At 38.4% G+C, this 18,614-nt stretch overlaps 2 protein-coding genes across 2 annotated transcripts; both read left to right on the top strand.

The window, feature by feature from the left end:
• Positions 1-4,123: 4,123 nt before the first annotated feature.
• On the top strand, positions 4,124-9,326 carry syt15 (synaptotagmin XV). The gene is made up of 8 exons (XM_044337508.1): positions 4,124-4,717; positions 4,810-4,999; positions 6,223-6,374; positions 7,009-7,301; positions 7,544-7,711; positions 7,804-7,912; positions 7,997-8,179; positions 9,044-9,326. Exons 1-8 carry the CDS (start codon positions 4,711-4,713, stop codon positions 9,181-9,183), a joined length of 1,242 nt encoding a protein of 413 aa, XP_044193443.1. The 5' UTR covers positions 4,124-4,710; the 3' UTR covers positions 9,184-9,326.
• Positions 9,327-10,409: 1,083 nt separating this feature from the next.
• Positions 10,410-14,800, top strand: nat9 (N-acetyltransferase 9 (GCN5-related, putative)). Its single transcript, XM_044337511.1, has 6 exons — positions 10,410-10,613; positions 11,915-12,024; positions 12,668-12,808; positions 12,939-12,998; positions 14,045-14,139; positions 14,244-14,800. Exons 1-6 carry the CDS (start codon positions 10,537-10,539, stop codon positions 14,391-14,393), a joined length of 633 nt encoding a protein of 210 aa, XP_044193446.1. The 5' UTR covers positions 10,410-10,536; the 3' UTR covers positions 14,394-14,800.
• Positions 14,801-18,614: the final 3,814 nt, after the last annotated feature.

The following is an 18,614-nucleotide window of genomic DNA, read 5'->3' as shown; positions in this document are numbered from 1 at the left end:
ATACCACCGTGTCTGGAGTGCTGCTGCGGCTGTGTGTGCTGCCGCTGCACTCACTCCAACGCTGCATGTTGGCAAGCCAGCGCTCGCTGATTGCAGGAGGACCGAGTGCATCCACGTGTTGAGCTGCAAGTGGCGCCTGAAGGTTGTTGACCTGCTGCCACACGTGAGGGTGCAGCTGCTGCAGCATCACCGAGCTCTGCTCAGAGTGTGTGTTGGTGCTGGAGCTGCGTTTCAAGTCCATTCTGGTCCAGGCCGGGTCCCGCTTGTGTGGCGGCCCGGTCGCCATGACCACATCCATGGAGCTCTTAGAGAGGGAGAAAATGGGTGCCTTATCGTCCTCATCCTCCAGTCCTTCACTCCCAGCTGTGCTGGAGTAAGAGACAGACTGACTGACTGAGCAACAGACCGGCTGGTAGTTCTCAGAGGCAGGGCGCCCGGGCTTCGCCATGGCAACAGCAACAACCTGCAAAGAAAAACAACTTTAAGCCTTGAAATGCTCTTATAATAGCACTCTCATGTCTGTATGGTAAATATGAAGCTACAGCCAAGAGATGATTAGCTTAGCTTAGCTTAGTGTAAAGACTGGAAACAGGGGGAAACAGCTAGCCTGGCTCCACCCAAAGGTAACCAGCATCTCTAAAGCTCATTAATGAACACGTGGACTATTTCATGGCTGGCACAAGACACATTTCGTCTTCTGGCCAAGACATAGTGCCCATCAAAACCCCCCAAATTTGATAATTTTTTGTACAGATTTAACCCTAACCCTAACCCTTTTTTCTACAGATTTAACAAACAAGATATAACAAGTTACTTAATGAGCTTTAGCGGTGCTGGTAGGTAGATTTTGTGCTCCCTGCTGCTTCCTGTCTTTACACGATGTTAAGTTAACCGGCTGCTGGCTGTAGCTGCATATTTAGCATCCCAACACAAGAGTGGTATCAACCTTCTCAAACTCTTGGCAAGAAAGCAAACCTATTACTTTAATCTTTTCTTTCTTTCTGAATCTGACACACATCCTAAACCCAGTCAGTGCGCGTGCACACACACACACATTCCTATGCGCTCCCAGATTAGCCTAATGAGATTACACAATCCAGATTATTTGATTATTGAGACAGAATGTAGATTGATCAAGACAGATTTAAGAGAGCCTTTGACCTCCAGTTGGCTAAAGACAAAGAAGCAAAAGAGACAAAGAAAAGGAAAAAATCACAAGAATGGATGATAGAAGTTATAAAAAATCTGATGTTTTTCTTTTCCTCTAGCAGCATCAATGTGTGTGCTATGCCTACATTTATTCTTTGGTGTATTTATGTTTTTAAAAACCAATTAGTTACGCCAGATCATCAGTCTCACATTTATTGAAAATGTATGCTCAATGATTTAGTAGAGCAAAAAAACATGCCCAAATCCATTATTAGATTAAAACTAACTGCCTAACCGTCTAATTCACTTCTGTCCCAAACTGACCTGGTGGTGTTTCGACCACAGCTGACCTGCTGATACCCAGACCGCCTCACAATTTGTCTGTATTTAAAGAATAAACAGCCACCTAACCCACATATATGGCTGTTCATGCACATAAAAAACACTGCGTGATGTCCCAGAAAACAGAAAAATAAGCTCTTACCTGTAAATTCACAACTTTGTGTCCTGTTTTGCTCTCTGCCCTGCCACAGAGCAGGTAGTGCTAAATGGCGTTTCTCTTTCCTCCCCTCATTCCTCCCTCACTTCTTAAGAAGATCACCTTTCCTCTATCCAGCTGCCTTCATGTCTTCACACACAACTCAGTTATCCTCTCTTGTTACTTTTCTTCAGCTTGATCTTCTACTGTGTGTCTTTTTTTCTTTGACTATACAATGTGCAGTTGGCATTACTGTAAATATGTACGTTTCTCTCTGTGAATGTGTGCGTTTGTTTGAGGTATGCATGCATCAGAGAGGGCCATTACTCTACCTTTAGCTCTGAGGATTAGCTGCCTCCTGTCATCTCATTAGCTATCGTCCAATCTCTTAACAGTCTGAGTGTGTGTGGGCATATGTGTGTGTAAATGAACCCACAGTGGGTGGATGAGTGGCTAATTCTGAGTTAAGATCAAGTCAGATGTACGTCATATTACACGCAGTTATTTACATGTTTGTGAGGGGGGATGAGATGGAAATATTTAAAAGCAGTCAATTAATATAAAAAACTGAAAACACACCAGTGTTCTTGCAAGTTCTATCCCCTCAGTTATAGATTATGTTGACTTTTTTTTTACACACATGGAGCTCCATTGTTGACACGTCACAGATATGAGTGAGCATAGTTAGTGCGCATCCAGAAAGAAAATAAAGAGATAAATCCATAATTTAGTTTAGCATAAACCAAGAAAGGGAAGGGGAAAAAAGAGTAAATTTAGTCATCAAATCCAGATAAGTACTGTCCAGCAGAATAGCTCAAAGGGGATCAGAAAACAAATGTACAAATACAATTGTGTAACAGCTAAGTTACACACTTGTTGTAACTTAGCTGTTACACAATTGTATTGGTATAGGCATTACTCAGTTATAGTGAATGAGGAAAGATTTCCACATAAAAGGGTAAAAATGGTTGAGATTATGTAGACTTGACAGTACATTTTGAATTCATGCTGTAGAGTCTCAAGTTTTCCCCCTCAGACAGCCATGAGTTTCTTTGTATCTCCATACAGTAATAAAATCAATTAGCAGACTATTGTAACTGTTTTTAATGCAGCCACAAGTGCAGATTGATTTGAAAACATTTGCATTGCATCACTGCATAATAATAATAGTGTAAATTCACAAATTATCAGGATTTATTTCCAGACTTTCCTCTAATCTTTGCTCTTTTTTCTTGTCACGGCTGGATTAACCTTTTGCTGTTTGGCCCCTGTTGACCATCAGCCACCTCTCCCCCTCTATGGACTGTGTGTACCCTGTCGCCTCCAAGTTCTCATTAACTACAGACTACATAGCAGATTACAATATACACAAAAGCTTCATTATACAACCAGAGACCAGTACTCTTGTGTGCTGGAATAACATTATCTGGTCCCAGGTAAATCAGTTTATGGTAATTTGATCAAGTTTATTCAGGAATATGGACCATGTGAGCATGATATGAAATAAAACATCAAAGCCTAAAAATAGATAATGACACAGGCCACAAGGTCAGGACCAACCTTAGTTGATATTATACTTTAGTGGTGCAAATTTGAAACATTTGCAACAAATTTGTGATTTATTAATGGACACTCGGTGAATCTGGGGCTTATGAGGAAGTTGCCATTCCAGCCTTGTGTCCTGTGAATTTCTGGGTATTTTTATTTCGTCAGACCTGTAAAGATTCTTCACATAAAGCCACGACTGAAACATCACTATTTGTTTGAAGGGGTTATATTCTATAGACACGCAAACTGCGATGACTGATCGCAAGTAGGAATTGCTTTGTTTTAAAGGGTCACAAGCCAAAATGTTTAAGAACCACTGGATAACACAACTCCAGCGAGTTTCAAGAGGCTACTAACTGAGTTTTATACCTTAAAGGGTACTAAAGTGATTTAGTATTGCACTTCCATAAAGTTAAAGTGTTCGTTAGAGACATAAAAGGACAAAAACTGAAAAAAATGAGGGCAGCAGTAGCCGAGATATCCTAAGTTTTAGTGAATCAAGCTCAAAAACCACTGGATCCTATATTTCCCATCATGCAACCAATAGCCTGATGACATCATCAGGGTTATTCGGTTGACTTTACTTGACAGAGCTCCTCTGTCAAGTAAATATTGGAAGATAGTTCCCAGTCTGTAAAAAACAACTGTTTTCACAGACTGAGTAGAACTCCTCATGGCTAGTAAACTGACATTTATGTGTAAAATTGATGGAATAGCCCTTTAAAGCAGCTATATTCAATATTTTTTTATAAAAGCAATGTATTAAATGACAGTGTGTAATGTCAGGGGTGTCACTCGTAGTAATGAACGGCTCCCCTCAGCTTTACAGAGCTTTATATTGAGTTTCAGCTCATTGTTTAGCTGTCTGGCTGCAACAGAAAAAAAAACTCTAAAAACCCCACTGTGCACTACCTGCTCAGCACCAAACAGTAAACAGACACAGTTCACATCTAGCTGGTGAACATAGTGGAGCATTTAGCAGCTAAAGAGCCAGATATTTCCCTCATGAGTATGAAGAAACCAAAAGCTGAACTAAAAGAAAGCAAATATTGGACTTAAATTCATCAGATGGACAGAAACACAAACATTTTGAGGAAATGGACGGAGATCAACAGCTGCCTAGAAGGTCAGAAAAATACATGAAATCATTTTAAAACACTATAACATGGTTTGCAAATGTTTAGCTGTAATGTGAAATACTGGGATATAATTCATAAATGAGTTAAAACCTCCTAAATCACTGGTATGGTCCTTGACAGAGGTATGAATGTCACAGCCAAACAAAAAGCCAGATAACAGCATGAAATTGTGAGAACCAGGCAGCTGTGTTGTACTCTTTCACAAACAGCAAACTCTACACACACCACTGAGAGCCAGCTCCACTACAACTCTACAACTCTCACTTTAATAACTAATGTTAGGACACAGCTTCAGCTTTGGACAGTCAGTCTGTCTCAGTGAAAGCTGACAAGAAGAAAAACTAAAGAGAGCTGCTTTCTTTTGAGGTTGCAGATGAAAAATAACTTTATCTCTCCATGGCGGGTAAGTTAGAGCCCGTTCTCCTCGTGTGTCTTTCCCTCTAATTTCCACAGACTTTCATGTTGTGTTCCTGGTTTATGTGTGTTTTTGTGTAGACCAGAAGTTACTGTTGGCCGTTGGTGTGTCTGTGGTTCTCCTGGTGCTGCTGCTGCTGCTGGGTCTGATGGTGTACTATCTGTGCAGGAGGAAGGATCAGAGACAGTACCAGGAGCTGCTCTCTACGGTGCCTTCAGTGCCAGCATGCTCTGCTCCGGTCATCCTGGTTTCTCAGGGCTCCTGGGCCACGTTAGTACCATGAATAAAAAAACTTTACCATAAAATATGCATGTAGAAGTACAGTTTAAAGAATAGGTTCACATTTTTTCAAGTCTGTCTTAAAACGGTACTAACATGCTCACATTAATAGTCACTGTAATAATTCATCTTGTGCATTAAAGCGATGAGGGACAAAATAAGTTTTCCTCATTCTGTGCAAAAATGCATTAAAAACTGCAAAACTAATATGAGGCTTCAGCAATTTGAGTCAGACAAATTGTAGTTTTTTAGAATGAAATTCCCTCTTTTTGTTGCTACTACTGTAGTACTAACTTTGTGTACAATTATTCATCAGCAACCAAAAACAGTTGAAATGTACATACAGACATATGAGTGTTGTTTCTTGAGAAAGACTTGAAAAAATATAAATATTTACTATCATTTAGAGTTTTCTCTCACTGTTTATTGATGTAGATCTTTAAAGAATTAAAACTGTAGATTGAAAAATCTTTGCACAAATTTCCATTAAAATGACAAAACATAGTTTGACATCTAAACACATATAAATAAAAATAAGAATATAAAATTACTTGAACCTGTATAAAATAATTTGTGGCAGAAAGAGTTCAGTTAGTTGTTAATCACTTGGAGGAACATAACAGCTCAATATAAATATTGATAAGTCATTGATATTGCTTGACAAAACAATCTCAACTTAATGTTCACTTACTTGCTTTTGACCATAGCACATGGTCCAGTGGAGATCCGGTATAAAGTTATTATATTATGATATTACAAGGTCAGTGTCAACTTTTAAAGGGCAGGTCCAGTATTTTTTGGTTTTTGAGGTTTTTATATCATTCTGTAGCTTCCCAGTATTGTTCCATATGAATTCAAATACAAAAATTCAAATTTTGGTCAAGGTACGTATGTTTTAGCATCAAAATACCATTTTCCCCAGCACTTCTAAAAACTTTTTCCATGTGACCTGACGTAGGTTTCTGCATGATGATGTTACTACATATAAATTGATAAAGATATTTATACCACTCAGAAAATCAAAATATCCATTTCTCTGAATCATCAGGGTAGTGGGTAATTTAGTCTTGATTTTAAGAGACACCAGCACTAAAATACCACTGAAATTAGATCATAGAAATCATCTGACCAACATTTGTCGGGTGTCACAATTCATTTGAAAATAATGTGTTGATTTTTTTAAAATGCTGAACTTTTGTCTCTCTCTGTAAAAGGCCCAATGAGGTCCCTTTCACCTTGCCTCCACGCTTTATGACACGAAACCGTGACAACCTGAAGACTGAGGAGAAAGTAGAGGAGTTGGAGGAGATGAAGATGGAGCCTCGGAGGGACATACTAGCCCACCGCGGGTCACTCTCAGTAAGGAGTAGGTCATCACTGCCTTTATTTAACTGTATGAAAAGATGGTTAGAGCCACTTTGAGTTTTAGAAGTGAAATTCAGTCCTTTGAAACATAAATTAAAGGATAATACTGTTAATAACTAATTGGATGTGATTTATAGATAGAAGAGATGTTTGAGCTGCTGATACGACATCCCAGTACCCATCAAATGCATAAGATTGAATTTAAAGGACCAGTGTGTAAGATTTAGTGGGATCTATTGGCAGAAATGGAACATAATATTCGTAAGCATGTTTTAATTAGTGTATAATCACCTGAAACTAAGAATCATTGTGTTTTCATTACCTTAGAACGAGCCCTTTATATCTACATGAGGAGCGGATCCTCTTCCACAGAGTCCGCCATGTTGCACTGCCATGTTTCTACAGTAGCCCAGAATGGACAAACCTAACACTCTAGAGAGGGTCTTTTGTGTTTTTTGTGAGTTTCACAGCCACCGTAGGTTCTCCTACACACTTGGAAGGGGAGGAAGAGGTTATCAGTTAGTTACAATCTGCAACGTCACCCCTAGATGTCACTAAATCTTACACACTGGTCCTCTAAGTGGTAACAAATTCTTACACACAGCACACTTCCAGTATATTTATGTTTCTGTCAGGTTGGTACCCTGTAGGGACGCTGCTGGCCAGTCTGTACTCTGCTCCTCCTCTGAACGAGGTGGTGGCGCCTCCTCCCGGCATGGCCACACGTCTCTGCTTCTCCGTGGAGTATCGACACAGCAGCGAACAGCTCATGGTCTCCTTGCTCCGCCTCGGCAACCTCCCTCCCCGTTTTCACGGCAACGTCACGCTGGTGGAGCTCCGGCTTCTCCCTGACGACCGGCGGCCCCGCCAGGCCAAAGCCAGAGGCACAGGGCCCGACCCGGAGTTCAACGACTGCTTCGTTTTCCAGGCAAGGACACAAAAGTTTTGAATTAACTGACACACACACAAACAAACCTCAGAGACACATGAACAAATACTTAAAATTCACCTCTAGACCTGTTTTAAGATGTTGAATTTTTGTCTGATATGCTTTTTCCACAAAAAAGTGAAATTATCTTGTTATTTTGTGAAATTATCTGCACATGAGACAGTGAGAAAAATCTAGAAAATCTCCAACTCTCACTCTCTTTCTGTATGTTCCCTCCACAGGTGTCAGGAGTGTGCGTGCCTCAGAGCACCCTGAGTGTGTGCGTGCTGAGTGTGGTGCAAGACGGCAAACGCCACGCGGTGGGCAGGGTGCTGTTTCCTCTAGAGGGGGAGCTTGGTCAGGCCGGCAGGGTGCTCTGGAGAGACCTGGAGACTGAGGACGACACTCAGGTGCACGACAACACACACACAGGAAGCATGCATGCGCACAGATTTTGGCATGTAAGCTCATAATTAGTCTGTCCTCTTCAAATCTGTGTCAGTGTTCAGAGCTGGGTGACGTGCAGGTTTCTCTCAGCTACAGTCCGGCTCTGCAGCGCCTCTCTGTGGTGGTTCTGAGGGCTCGAGGCCTGCAGCTGCTCTCAGACGCAGGTAGAACAACGAGTCAAAATATGAACAGTGGAGTGACAGTGTAAGCATGATAATACGGCATCTGTGTGTGTGTGTGTTTCCCAGGTGTGTGCGTCCAGGTGAGCTTACAAATACACACTCGGGTGGTGAAGATCAAGCGCAGCTGTGTGGTGAAGGGTGAAACGGATCACTACTTCGACCACAGGATGACCTTTAAACTGCGACCCCAGCACCTGGATGAGGCCTGTCTGAGGTTTGAGCTGCAGCAGCCACATGACGTCAGCTCAGGTGAAACTTACTGTACAAAACTGCCTTTTGGATTTTAAACTAACCAGATAAGAATTGGGCAAAATGTTAATTTTTGGTGGTAATATCATCAACTTTGGTCCCAGTGAGAGTTCAGGGCTGTTAAAGGTTTTTTCTTTTCTTTCTGAGTTTATATTTCCTTTTTTTTGGTTCATGTGGTAATTTAATGTCATTATGTGTCAATTTTCTCCACATCTGACAACATACCGTACAGTATATCACACAAATTCAATCAAATATCATCCAAACAAAACGTTAAAAAAAAAACATTATTTGATTAAATGCTACTGCAGGTAATCAGATCTTCTTCAGGTTGACTTACAGACACAGAGATTATAATGCTGAAAAGAGATTTGGTTTTAGGTGAATTCCAGTAAACAAGCAAAGAAGATTATTCACATTTTTGAATAAAAAAAAACAACAATTTACCTAACAGAGGTTTCCACTTGTTGTAATACTGTAAATAAAGATGACAGCACATCTATAAAGGATCTCTTGCACCATATTACAAACCAGTTTCACAGTTTTCTTCCTCAGTTTGCCAGTTAATGTTATCAACATCAAATTGATAAACAGAGGTAGACGTGAAATATTATTACAGTTTATAGTTCAGAGGATAACTTTTTATTTTTGTTGTGTTCCGCTGCACTTAAAAAAGGAGGTTAAGGATTGAGACTCTTGATTTATTAAACCTTTAACCGTTTCATGATGGTTAATTTAAAGAAACCGTGTTAATCTGATCAATTGACTTGCAATATAAGCTTCAGTGTTAATGTGAATAGATGAGAGAAGACGAGCTGAGACAGAGGTCAGCTGTGTATTCACCCATGTTCATGTGTGTCCCAGAGCCTCCGACCCTGCTGGGAGTTCTGGTTTTGGGTCCCTTCATGTACGCAAGGGGCCCGCAGCTGCAGCACTGGATGGACATGGTCAACACGCCGCAGGAGCCGGTTAAACTGTGGCACGGACTCAGCAGGGCCACATAACCCCCAAACCACACTCACACTCTTAACACATGCACGTACAGTACATACATACAATGTTTGCAATAATAAAAAAAGAAAAGTACAAACTAAATGTGTTTGTTATTGGCTGTAAAGGTGAAGAAAGATTATTGCAGTAAAGTGACAATAAAAGAACTGAATCAGGAATTTGGGGATCGAATAATATCTTTAATGATAAATTTTATCCCTCCGTCACACAGACCCAAAGTCCTGATTAGAGGAGACAATAACAGTAAATACACAGCTGCAGTATTTATAAAGGAAAGTTGGTAGATTGGAGAAGAAACTAGAAATTCCAGAGGGAAAAAATACAATTTGGTAATAAGATGATAATAAGACACAACTTAATTTAAAGCCTCTACAGCTGTGGTTCCAACTTTTTCTGGTTTGGGTTTGTTCTAAAAATGTTCTAATAATGTGTTCAGTGGGAAGTTTTGTTTTGGTTCCCAGAAGGTTCCTAAAACATCTCTAAAAACATCCTAAAAATGTTTGGTGACAACCTTCCTCAAACATTCTCAAAACATTTTCCGAATGTTGCAGTGAGAATGTTCTTCCTTTGTTATCAAGTAACATTGTGGGATGTTTTATAAAAGATCTTTCTATAATATCTGACCTCAACAACGTCCTGAGAACATCCTCAGAAGAGCAGTTAAAACGTAATTTAACCTTATGGGAACATTATTTGAAACAATAAACATCCTTAAAACATTCTTTGAACATAACATTAAAACGTTAATTAGAACTTGTAGGTAACGTTGTAGGTAACGTTGGCCAATGTTGTGGGAACGTTCCCTTCTAGCTGGTTGAGCTGTTAGCGGCTCCATCAAAAAAGTTGTTTCAACCATAAATACTGATTTTTTTTGTATTAGAACATAGTTTTTTCTTCTTTTCTCAACCGTCTTTTACAACCGTCTGGCGAGGCCTGACTCTTAGGATGGGAGGGAGGGTTAAACCATAAGAGCTGAGAGAGGCACTGATGTATGAGACATCTAGCTATTAAATGTATTTTGTATATGTATTGTTCAGACTGTGGCGCATATTGAGGCTATTTATTTATTTTTATCTATGTCATACATTTCTAAAAGGCAGAAAACAGAACAAGGTGAGGAGGAACCTGACCAGACTTTAGCAGATCTTCAACACTTCCAGATGTTGTCCAGCAGGTGGAGACTTCTTCCTTTGTGTCCGTGAACGCAGCTTCGGTTTTAACCACCGAGTGTGAATAAAGGCGGAAGTCCTGAAAGAGCTGCTGCTGTTCTGTTGTGATCATGGACACAAACGTGACCAATTGTTGAAGTTACCAGTGATAATAGTGGTTTATATCAGGTTTTCATCATGAGGATAAATGAAAACACTTTACTGGAAGGACACAAAGTCGTGTTGGTTCCTTACAACACAGAGCACGTGCCCAGGTAACATCACCTCTGCTGCCAGAAGTCTTTAAAACATCTGTTTGTCTCTTTTATTCTGTTTCCTTCCTAATTATTATCATTTGATGCTTTTTAATGAGCCTTAAAAGCTGCCTTTATTATTCTACATACTCTCAGTGCTTGATTGTTATTTAGGATGTTTTTCTTTTTGTTATAAAGTTGCAAAAATTAGTAAATTAGTCGATTAATCAATAAGTTAATCTGATCTTCAGAACTTTAATCGCCAACGATTTTGATAATCAATTCATCGTTTTGAGTCATTTTCTATGAAAAAATGCCCAAATTTTCTGGTTCCAGCTTCTTAAATGTGAATATTTTCTGGTTTCTTTCAAGGCTGCAACTAACAATTATTTTTATTATTGATTAATGGATTTATTGTTTGGTCTATAAAAATATCAGAAAATTGTGAAAAATGATGATCACTGTTTCCCAGTTTACTGTCATAGAGTTGGCACTTAGTTTAATAAGTGACAACTAATTGATAAACGACTTATCACTGCAGCTGCAGTTTCTTATTGGAGAGTATTTTGTATTTGAGAGTAATTTTCTTTAAACAACCTATTACATCATTAAATATTGTTGATAAGGTTCCCTTGAATTTGTAGTTTTGTGACAATTATGACCAAGAAACATTCAGAGCAGGATGAATAATAAACTCTTCTCTGGCGGGAAAAACTATAAAATGGTGACATTGTTTCAGAATAAATCTGTTCACTACTTCACTTTCCTGTCATTTATCAGCAGACATACTGTCTACACAAACACTGATTCATCTGCAATAAGCCAATATCGGCTTAGATTAGCCTTTGTTTAGTTTGGTTTATTAATTTTTATCTTAGTGGTGTTTCACTATTTTATGTGTATCTTTTGTATAAAATTATGAACAACTTTGAGAGGTCTGTCTAGCATAACTTACAACCTGGAAACAGGCCTATTTTTCTTTAATCATCTTGTGATTAGTTGAAGGGTTATCGTCACCCAGACTGAGGTCAAGAGGTCTGTACCGAGAAAAACTGTGAAATCATCTTTTTAATGTTCTCACAAATAGAATAAATGTTTCATAAATCTGAAACATGATATAAAAAATCATCATATTATCGTCTTAATATGATATTAAGTACCTGTTTGAAAATTTTATGTGGTTTAGCTCCAGTATTTTTATTCAAGTTTCCCATTAACTGGAGTTTGGTGAAACTGGTTTTAAAGTTGAAGGTATCAGGAAAAAAACACTGAGTTGAACTTGTGGAAACTTTCAGCCTCACCGACGTGTTTCTGCCTGTCAGGTATCACGAGTGGATGAAGTCTCCTGAGCTGCAGCAGCTGACGGCTTCAGAGCCGCTGACTCTGGAACAAGAGTACGACATGCAGAGGAGCTGGAGGGAAGATAATGACAGTAAGACGTCACCTGCAGGAAAAGTGCACAACAAAAACAACACTTTCACTTTTTATAAATCCTTTTAAAGCAGCAGTTACGATCTGGGGTCGAACTCCGTTTGACTTCAATTATTTTTTTAGATGTTCTTCTTATCTTTGAAAATGTAACGCCTGTAAAAGTTAATTAAAATAAAACAACAACAAAATCACCTGATCATAAGCAAAAGCAGCACAAGATAAATCTGAGGGGCTGCTTGTAATTAATTTAGTGAATTAATTTCTTTTAGCTTGTGAATTACTGGATATTTTTACATATTAAAGCCTATAAATGTTTTAAAATGAAACAATCCAAGAAGGAAAACTCACCCAGTGACGTTTGCAACCTGTGATGTCGCAAGTAGGATCAGCCGGCATGTTTCAACAGAAATCCTTCATCAGTTTTCAAGGTTTAAAGTGACACTCAACCTTTTTAAAGTTTTTTTTTTACCATCATCCTTCAGATTTATTTGCATAAGTCTTTTTTAGGTAATTCTTAATGTCTCATTTGATCTGTGAAAATAACAGAAAACATCATCCTGAGGTCACACACAACTGAAATATTTCAACCTTCACTCAAAGAAAATCTATTTTTATTTGATATTTTTGTAATTCTGTCTCGCCAGAGTGCACGTTTATCATATTGGACAAGCAGCGGTGGGCGGACTCCAGTGTAAAGGAGGAGCAGTGCATGATGGGAGATGTCAACATCTTCCTGACCGACCCATCAGACCCGTCATTGGCTGAGCTGGAGATCATGATAGCAGGTGACGCAAAGACTTACTGAACAAAGAGAAGCAACTTACATTTTTCTTTTTATATTTGAACTATTTCAACTTTATTTTCACTTAACTACTGATTTTTTTTCATGTTGATTGGGTTTCTTGTTTTTAACAGAGCCAAGTTACAGAGGCAAAGGCATCGGAAAGGAGGTGACGTGCATGATGATGTGTTACGGTGAGCTGCTTACAAAATACCTTTTAAATATTTTTTAACATTTGTTAAAAGTTGTTTTGTTATTTACAGTAGGGAGAAGAGAGGTTGACATAGTTTGTGTGCAGATAAAATAAGGACTTTAAAGCTGCTCTAATCAATAATTTTACATTAACAGTGGATCAAATAACTACGAGTAATGTGAAACATGTTGCTTGTAGTGACAAAACCACAGAAATCACCCGACTCTGCAGCTCCTCTTAGAGCTACGGAGCGTTTTAGCATCTTTCAGTTTATCATTTTGGTTTTCACTATGAAACCGAATCCTTTAATTTTTTACCGTAAAATTTCACCAAATTATCTGTGAATAATGATGGAATTCAGGTATTTATTAATGTTTTTTTTAAAAGGGATAATTAATGGATTTAACTATATTAAGGTATTTTAGGGATTATTTGCACAGTTTAAAAACCATAAAAAAACTCCTTTTAATTTATACATTAAAATGCCTTAAATGTCTAAAATCACCATTTGTGAATTACTGTACATTTACAAGGCTGCACCTGTCATCACACAGGTGGCAAATTGAACTAAGATATATCCTATTATGGCACATGGTATCTATGTAAAAAATGTATCCTAAGACAATTAATTTTATTCACTATTAATTGGCTGAATATCTGAAAATGTTGTAATGTGACCACATTGTTGTATAATATTTATGTGCTGACAGAAATGCATAAGAAATATAGTGTAGACCTTTTTTTAATTTGATTTTTAAAGCTGTGTTTAATAGTTTTACTTGTTATAATTAAGTAAAAAGGTAACTAACCCTAACCAACTAATCTAGCTAAACAGTAACTTAACAACTCCTGAACGTCTTGTTTTTGTCGACCTCTGGTGGTTTAACTTCTCACCTTGCCGCTGTGATGTACAGGTGTACTCCAGGACACTGTGACATCACTGTCGGGGTGTGACAGGCTTGAAAAAGGCAGCGACATACAGCTTTTTAGCATAAATTACTCATTAAACCTTCTGTGAATGGTGATCAATGCTTTGTCTTCCACCAGGAGTCACCAAACTCGGGATTAAAAAGTTTCAAGCGAAAATCGGGCTGGACAACGAGGTCAGCATCGCCATGTTCAAGAAGCTCCACTTCCACGAGGTATAATAATCCACATAAACTCATTGAGCGAAGTGACTGACAGGACATTAAGGTACAAAAATCCTGTAAGAGACTCTGACCATCGTCCTTGTGTCTGTTTGCAGGAGTCGGTGTGTCAGGTGTTCAAAGAGGTGACTCTTGAGATGACGGTGGATGAGTCTGTTCGGACGAGGCTGCTGGACGACGTGACCTACATGAAGGAGAGAGACTACAGACAGACCTGCAGCAACAAACAGGAAGTGATTTCACAGTGACGTGTCGCGCTGGGCTTCACTCACACGTCCTAAAGGCCTCCAACGGTGGAAAAAACTCTGGGACACCAAACTGGAAACTGGTTTGTAGTTTAGACTTGAGTCTCCTGTTCACCTTCATATGCTGCTTGGTTGGAAGTTATCAGAAGAAACTCTCAGCTGGAGAATATAAATAAATCTTTGTTTTCCTCTTTCTCTCTTTCCATGTCACTTTCTTTCATTTCTTCCTTTTTACTTTTAATATTTATGTATTTTTTTTTAACTGAAAACATAAAAATCCCCAAAACTGATATGATGTTTTCACCAGAAGTCTGTTCTTCTTTACAGTCATCGCTTTCATTTTGGATACTTTGGGACATTTAACTGTTAAGTCTTGTTTACTTTTACTCAAGTAAAAATCTGAACTCAGACCTTCTACTTGTAATGTAGTATTTTTCCATTTCCATCTTATTGTTGTTTCTGAAGTTGAGTATCTGAGTTGCGTCCCTGACATGCATTCACACAAAATACGTGTAAAAAACACATGCATGCCTCTGATAATGAACCTTTTTCAAAGAATAGTTTGACATTTTGGCAGGCCAAGAGTTAGATGAGAAGATCAATATCACTCTCATATTTAAGCGTGGTATCAATCTTCTCATCTAATTCTCAGCAAGAAAAAGCAAATAAGCGTATTTCCCAAAATGTCAAACTATTCCTTAAAATTTTAAAAGCATGTACACTTCTGTTTGATAGGAACACGCTATCTATTGTATATTAAAAAAGGCTGCAACTAACAATTATTTTCATTACTGATTAAACTGCTGAATATTTTCTTCATTAATCAATTAATCAGTTGTCTATAAAACGCCTGTTATAATTTCCAAGAGTCCAAAGTTACGGCTTTTTTCTTCTTGTACATTTTTAATGTATATAATAAATCAGGAGCCTGCAGGTTTTTGGCTGTCAGTGATTTTTTACGTTTAGACTAACTGCTTTTTGCAGAAGCATTTTGTCGCGGTCTCTGCCGCTGAGAGAAGATGAAGGATAGAAGCGTCCTGCGGTTTCTGATATCTGGTGGTTGGAAGTGGAAATGGGAAAAGAAATGTTAATTAATTTATGGTGTCTGATGGACACAATGTGAGTGCTGTTTATGAGTTTTCCTCATTTAAACTTTGGAAATCTGATTATGATGAAGACTTTTGTCCCCGTAACATCCTTCAGAGAAACCTTTTCGACTTGATGTTCAGTTCAGTAGAAGCAGGAACATTTCTGGTAGCTGAATATGGACCAAGAGGCTCGGGTTTGTCGTCTTATTTGGGTTGAATCCAATTTAATCCTCAAACGATACATCACTACATCAAGTTCCCAAAATCACTGTGACAACTTTTGTAGCAGCACTGCAAACAAAACAACTAAAGTCAAAAAATAAAGGAGGGAGAGGCGAGTTTTTACCTCTGTAAATTTGCTTCACTATCGCTAAAAGTAATTCAAACCCTCCAAACTGTTGACATTCAGAGGAGACCAGGATCAAAACGGTTCAAGAACAGCAACCATTTAATTCTAGATATGTCACTTTTAGGCTTGTGCATAAAAATCAGGGTGCTTATTAAGGGGTTAACAGTTTTGTCAGTAAACACTGAAGTGTAGAAATTGTCACAGAGAACAAAGATTAATATTTTTCATGTTCATAAAGACAGAGGTTCAGTCACAGTGAAACAAATGTGATGTGCATTACAGCAAACGTATTTGTCTCATATTCCTCCTAATTGCTGCATTAGTCCGCTGCATTTCTCATCATTTTTCCGTTGAAAACCGAAGGCTGGTTGATTACACGCTAACACAACATTACTTGTTGTGTCGACTCCAACTATTCTAGTCAAGTCATTTCAGCGCTTTTGAGATCAAGATACAGATATTTCAGGTTCAGTTAATGATAATCTCACATTTAAGAACATTTTCTGAGACATTTTCAGAGGAGTAATTGATCAAAATGTTGATTTTAATTATCACTGCTTTCATGGGTTTCCTGTCTTATTTATGGAGGTTGTACTGTGGATGTATAGGAACTGGATACCGGACTCAAAGATGGAGCCCAATCACTCTAATGAAAATAGCTCACCTGGCGCGTGAGCTAAAACAGTTTTCTAGCTTCCCGTGTTTGCTTACGTGTTGTGAGACCCTCTGAATATGGTTTCCTGCTGCCCCAATTATAAAACTTTAAAATCACTTTTCTAGGTTCTGGGAAAGTTTTACAAATATACAACCTTCATGGTTTAAAAATTCACAATACAAAGAGTCATAATTGACCTTATTTGCAGTTTTAGATGTCCTGTCAACAGTTTTATAGACGTCTCTTTTATAATTAACACTGTGAAAAACTGGCAGCAAGGCTTAGTGGTGGCGCCGTATCCAGCTGTCTTAAAGCACCAGTATGTGAGATTTAGTGGCATCTAGCAGTGAGGTTGCAGATCGCAACCGAGTGAATACACCCTCCCTTCCAAGCATGTAGGAAAACCTATGGTGCCTGTGAAGCGCATGAAAAATGCAAAAGGCCCTCTTTAGAGCCAGTGTTTGGTTTGTCCGGTCTGAGCTACCGTAGAAACATGGCAGTGCAACATGGCGGGCTCCGTGGAAGACGACCTGCTCCCTGAGTAGATATAAAGGCTCATTCTAAGGTAACGAAAACACAATGATTCTTAGTTCCAGGTGATTAAACACAAATAAAAACATACTTATGAATATTATTCCATTTCTGCCAGGTCCGTTCCGCTAGATGCCACTAAATTCTGTCCACTGGTCCTTTAACACATCCATGGGTTGTTGGACTGAAGGCAACACTCAAGGCTGAGAAAACTTCCACCTCCTCTGCATGTTTTTCAGGTTAAAAAAATGAATTTCAGTTTTTGTTTCAACAGTTAATTTCCTAAAACGAACTGATCAGTCAAAGAGAAGGCAAATGAGGACAGTGCACTATGTATTAGTAATGTAAATACATTATGTATTATAAAGTGATACATCTCAAGAGAACTGTAAGTAGAGTTAGTGCATTAATAATTCAACAATTTACATCGTATTTTTGTTTTTTATCTCTACGTCTGTCAGTGGGTTGGTCCACCAGTTTGGTCCAGGCTGAATGGTAAATGGTAAATGGACTGTACTTGTATAGCGCCTTTCTGGTCTTCCGACCACTCAAAGCGCTCAAAATAAATAAATAATGAAATATCTCAAAAACTATCAGATGGATTAAGATGAAATTTGGGACAGACGTTCATAGTCCCAAGAGGTTTAATCCTACTGACTTTGGTGTTGCCCTGACTTTTCATCTAGTGCCACCATCAAGTTGACATTTGTGGATCGGCATTAAATGTTACAACTGTTGATGGATTGCCAAGGTCAATCAGTCAGTCAAATCATATCCCTCTCACAATGAATTGTAATAATAATAAGTGATCCTCTAACTTTCCATCAAGGGCCATCATCAGGTCAAAATCCTTATTTGTTTTGGTGTAAGATAAAATGCCTGCAAAACTAATGACATTCCCATCAGCCTCAGTTGTAGCTCTACTGTGTTTAAGTGCAGCCTCACAGCAGCATGATATGAAAAGATAACAAATTTCATCATAATACAGTATTGATATAAATGTATATAATGTATAGAACTAGCACATTCACTTTTTTTTTGGTTTTTAGTTGAAAAAACAACCTACAAACTTTTCTATGATATGAAATTCAGGATTTAACAGTTTGAAACTTCTCATGTCTGCAGCCATTTAGAGGAATCAGCTCTCACACTAAGATGAAAGCCTGTATACGTTTGCTTTTTGTCACTTATGACAAGCAATTTCCTGCAGTTTTCTTTATGGCTTTCTGTAATGCATTTATCTAGACATGAGCAATCATGGAGGCTTGTTTCTCGGTACTTTAACTTCGCTGCGCCGCAAGTTTCAGTTTTCCAGCTACTGCAACAAACAAGTTTCACCGAGCTAATGGTGAGTAGCTTTTCTCTGAAATATTAGCTTTCCGCCTCATGTTTCACGTCATCACATGAGCTAATTCACAATAATGTTTCGGATGTGGTCTAAAGTGCAGTTAAAGCGATGATGATAATTAGGAAATTGATATGATCCATCATGCAAACTTCTGGTCATCAGTGTTTGTGTGATGGAGTTTAGTTCTTATATTCACAGTTCAATTTAGAGTAATTTGTATCTTTTCGTATAAAAGCAGAAAAAACACATTTTA

The sequence above is a fragment of the Thunnus albacares genome, chromosome 20, assembly GCF_914725855.1.
Source record: "Thunnus albacares chromosome 20, fThuAlb1.1, whole genome shotgun sequence".
NCBI classification, from domain to species: domain Eukaryota; kingdom Metazoa; phylum Chordata; class Actinopteri; order Scombriformes; family Scombridae; genus Thunnus; species Thunnus albacares.
Note: the sequence above shows the minus strand (reverse complement) of the source record. Positions and strands in the feature narration are given on the sequence as shown.